The sequence below is a fragment of the Anneissia japonica genome, unplaced genomic scaffold (assembly GCF_011630105.1).
Source record: "Anneissia japonica isolate Jap-2015-1 unplaced genomic scaffold, ASM1163010v1 scaffold287851_len66788_cov172, whole genome shotgun sequence".
NCBI lineage: Eukaryota > Metazoa > Echinodermata > Crinoidea > Comatulida > Comatulidae > Anneissia > Anneissia japonica.
In genome coordinates, this window is record NW_022698958.1 from 21,002 (window position 1) to 23,804 (window position 2,803).

Genomic DNA, 2,803 nt, shown 5'->3' on the forward strand with positions numbered 1-2,803 from the left:
TTTCATCTTGCTGTACTCCAACATCACTGGCGCATGGTAACAACCAACTGGCAGACCATTTCCAGTCACACATTACTCTCCATAACGCAACACCCCTTGTTCCGTGTCATCTGGATGTTGTGTACAGTATACAAGCAGAAGCAGAAGCATATACTGTATATGAAGCAGATACTGAACCGTATTTTATTTTTTGCATATACAATAAAAAAAGAAAGAAGTACTCTAGAACATCTATTCTGGACTACTAAAACTCCTTAAGGGTATATAGCCATTTTCAACAGAGCTTGAACTATCAACTTCTTTGCCATGTGGGGTTTTATGATTTTGTGAAGATGATTGGGTAGGCTGTGATTGTCTGTTGCAACCTTGTTCAGAATCCCTTGAGGGTACTGGTGAATGAGTGTGATGCAAAGGTAATGAATGTGGCGGAGGTTTTCTAGATGATGATCCTGCCATGTGATTAGTAGAGTTGGATGGCACCTGACGTGATGTACCATTCGGTTTCATGCATGTGGTGTTGTTTGACTTTTTATGCAATGGTAAATTTGCAGTTTGAATACATCCATTGCTTTTCTGTTGTCTCCTAGGATTAAATCCTTTTGGAGACAACCTTGATTCAGCTAGATGAGTGACTGGTTGACCAGCTCTTGTACCACCATTAACTAAAGAGCCAGTTAGTATGCCAGAAGAAACTGGTCTTGTACATGGACCACCAGGACCTTGATGTGATCCTTTCATAGGTTTTCCTGCTGTATCTGGTGAGGATCCCGGAGGACCATCATAGAAAGATGACATCATTGCTGAAGGGATGTAGCCAGGACTTGCTGCACTTAAAGTTGTCTGGTTATCAACTTTATCAACATGCAAAGCACTTGCAGATTTCACATTTCCTTTCAGACTGTTTATATTTGGATTGGTGAAAAGATTTGGAGAGCTGTTGGAGGCACCTCTTGTGTGTTGCTGCAACTGTAAATGATCTACATAACTACTAACATTCCTGGTCTTACTTGCATTATTTGATGGCACACTGGGTCTTGATAGATTTATGTTCCTCCCATCGACATACCCACCAATATCTGGTGTGACAAGAGGAGGCTGCATGTTCTTAGGGGCACTGTCACCAAACTGATTGCGACTTCCAGGAAAGAATGTTCTTATCACATAATCGTTAATATGGTCATCACTTGTAGTGTGTGCTTCCTGCATACATGCAGGAGAATTTTGTGCACTGTTGTTCATTAACATGTACCCATCCTCAGAAGAATTATTATTTTCCATTAGACTTTCACATAAGATATCTGGCATACTCCTTGATGGTGATAACTCAGTTCTTTTAGTTTGACCTGATGATGTGTCTCTACTATTGAACCCGCTTGTATCAAGGGATCCCATAAAGTTGCTATGAATTGGATCAGATGAGCTGAATGAAATCAAGTTTTCTTGATCTGCTTCAGGGGGTTGTTGGCACTTGAGGTCATCAAACATCTCATGTTCCTCAATGGTGTTATAATTATCATCTCTAATATTGAACTGAAAGAGAAGAAATGTTAATACTTAGTAACTTACTAAAAAATCTCTTTAAAGCACCAGGGGTTTAACTTCTGGAACCACATTAGGGCTTCCCTCATGGACCCTATATAGTGACCCCAGAGGCTTCTGTTTGGTATTGTCTGACCACATGTCAGAGAATTTTGCACTGGACCATCCACTGGACCAGACCACCATCCAGACACTGAGCCAACTGAGGAAAACTATGTTTGGCAATAGCACCTGTGCGGTACTTTCCTTGCCCAAGTTCCCAGGACACAACCTCACAATATCTCTTCAGAAATATCAGAGATATCACCAATACTAACATATTATTGATACCTATATACATATTTTAGACACTCATCAACATTTGTTGATAATGCTTCAAAGACTGTCACTCCAAATACAAAAATAACATACGTTATATGTCGATAAATCAAGGAAGTTTGGTTCAGGATACGGCTGCATACACTCTGCCTTCTTTAGTTTATTCCATGAAAGGAATGCAATAGAGACTAGAATGATGATGCTGAATGCTAAAATCACAACGATAATCACCACATCTATATAGTAAAATGTAAACCAGGAAAACCTTGAGAAAAATCAATGTCTAACAGGTTAGTCAAGATGTGCAATTCCCCTTTCCCCATTCACATTCTATACTACACCTATTTTAAATTTTAAATTTTTTATTTTATTATTTTAGCATTTATTTTGCAGAGCAGCAGGTCATGTCAGTGAAATGCAACTTTGCTGCTCCCTGAAACTATCTTGAATTTAGGTGTATTTTTAGAAAAAGGGATGAGAATAGAAAAGTGAAGTGGATAGTGCAAACAGATGGAAATATGAGGATAATCTAATGGACCGATAGCTGATGTGATGCCCGTAATTGAATTAATTTACTGTTTTTTAGTTAAGTAAGAGTAGTTAACGGCAGAAAAAGTTTGTAAAAACTGTTTGATTTGGTGATTAAATAATTAATACCTAGAATATGTTCTCAGACAGCATTGTAGAGCACAGCTTGAAGCAGTCTTATGACAACCTATCACATCTACATTTAACTCACATAGGCCCCATGCGACAATAAATTGTATCAGGCTGTGTCGTAAGATGCTGTCTGAGTTTGCCTTAATGTGAGCCCACAATGGATATTGGCTGACCTCTTACCATAAGAGTAGCTTGCAGCCTTGATGAACAGCATCGTCTGGGTAGAATTGTCAACAGAATTAGCAGCTGTGATATTCACATAGTAACTCATATCCTTCTGTAGACC

The 2,803-nt window shown here is 38.9% G+C and overlaps 1 protein-coding gene across 1 annotated transcript; it reads right to left on the reverse strand.

Annotated features, from left to right (window-relative positions):
- Window positions 1–158: 158 nt before the first annotated feature.
- On the reverse strand, window positions 159–2,797 carry LOC117102773. The gene is made up of 3 exons (XM_033243181.1): window positions 2,698–2,797; window positions 1,951–2,093; window positions 159–1,530 (listed from the first exon to the last, which is right to left on the reverse strand). Exons 1-3 carry the CDS (start codon window positions 2,786–2,788, stop codon window positions 232–234), a joined length of 1,533 nt encoding a protein of 510 aa, XP_033099072.1. The 5' UTR covers window positions 2,789–2,797; the 3' UTR covers window positions 159–231.
- Window positions 2,798–2,803: the final 6 nt, after the last annotated feature.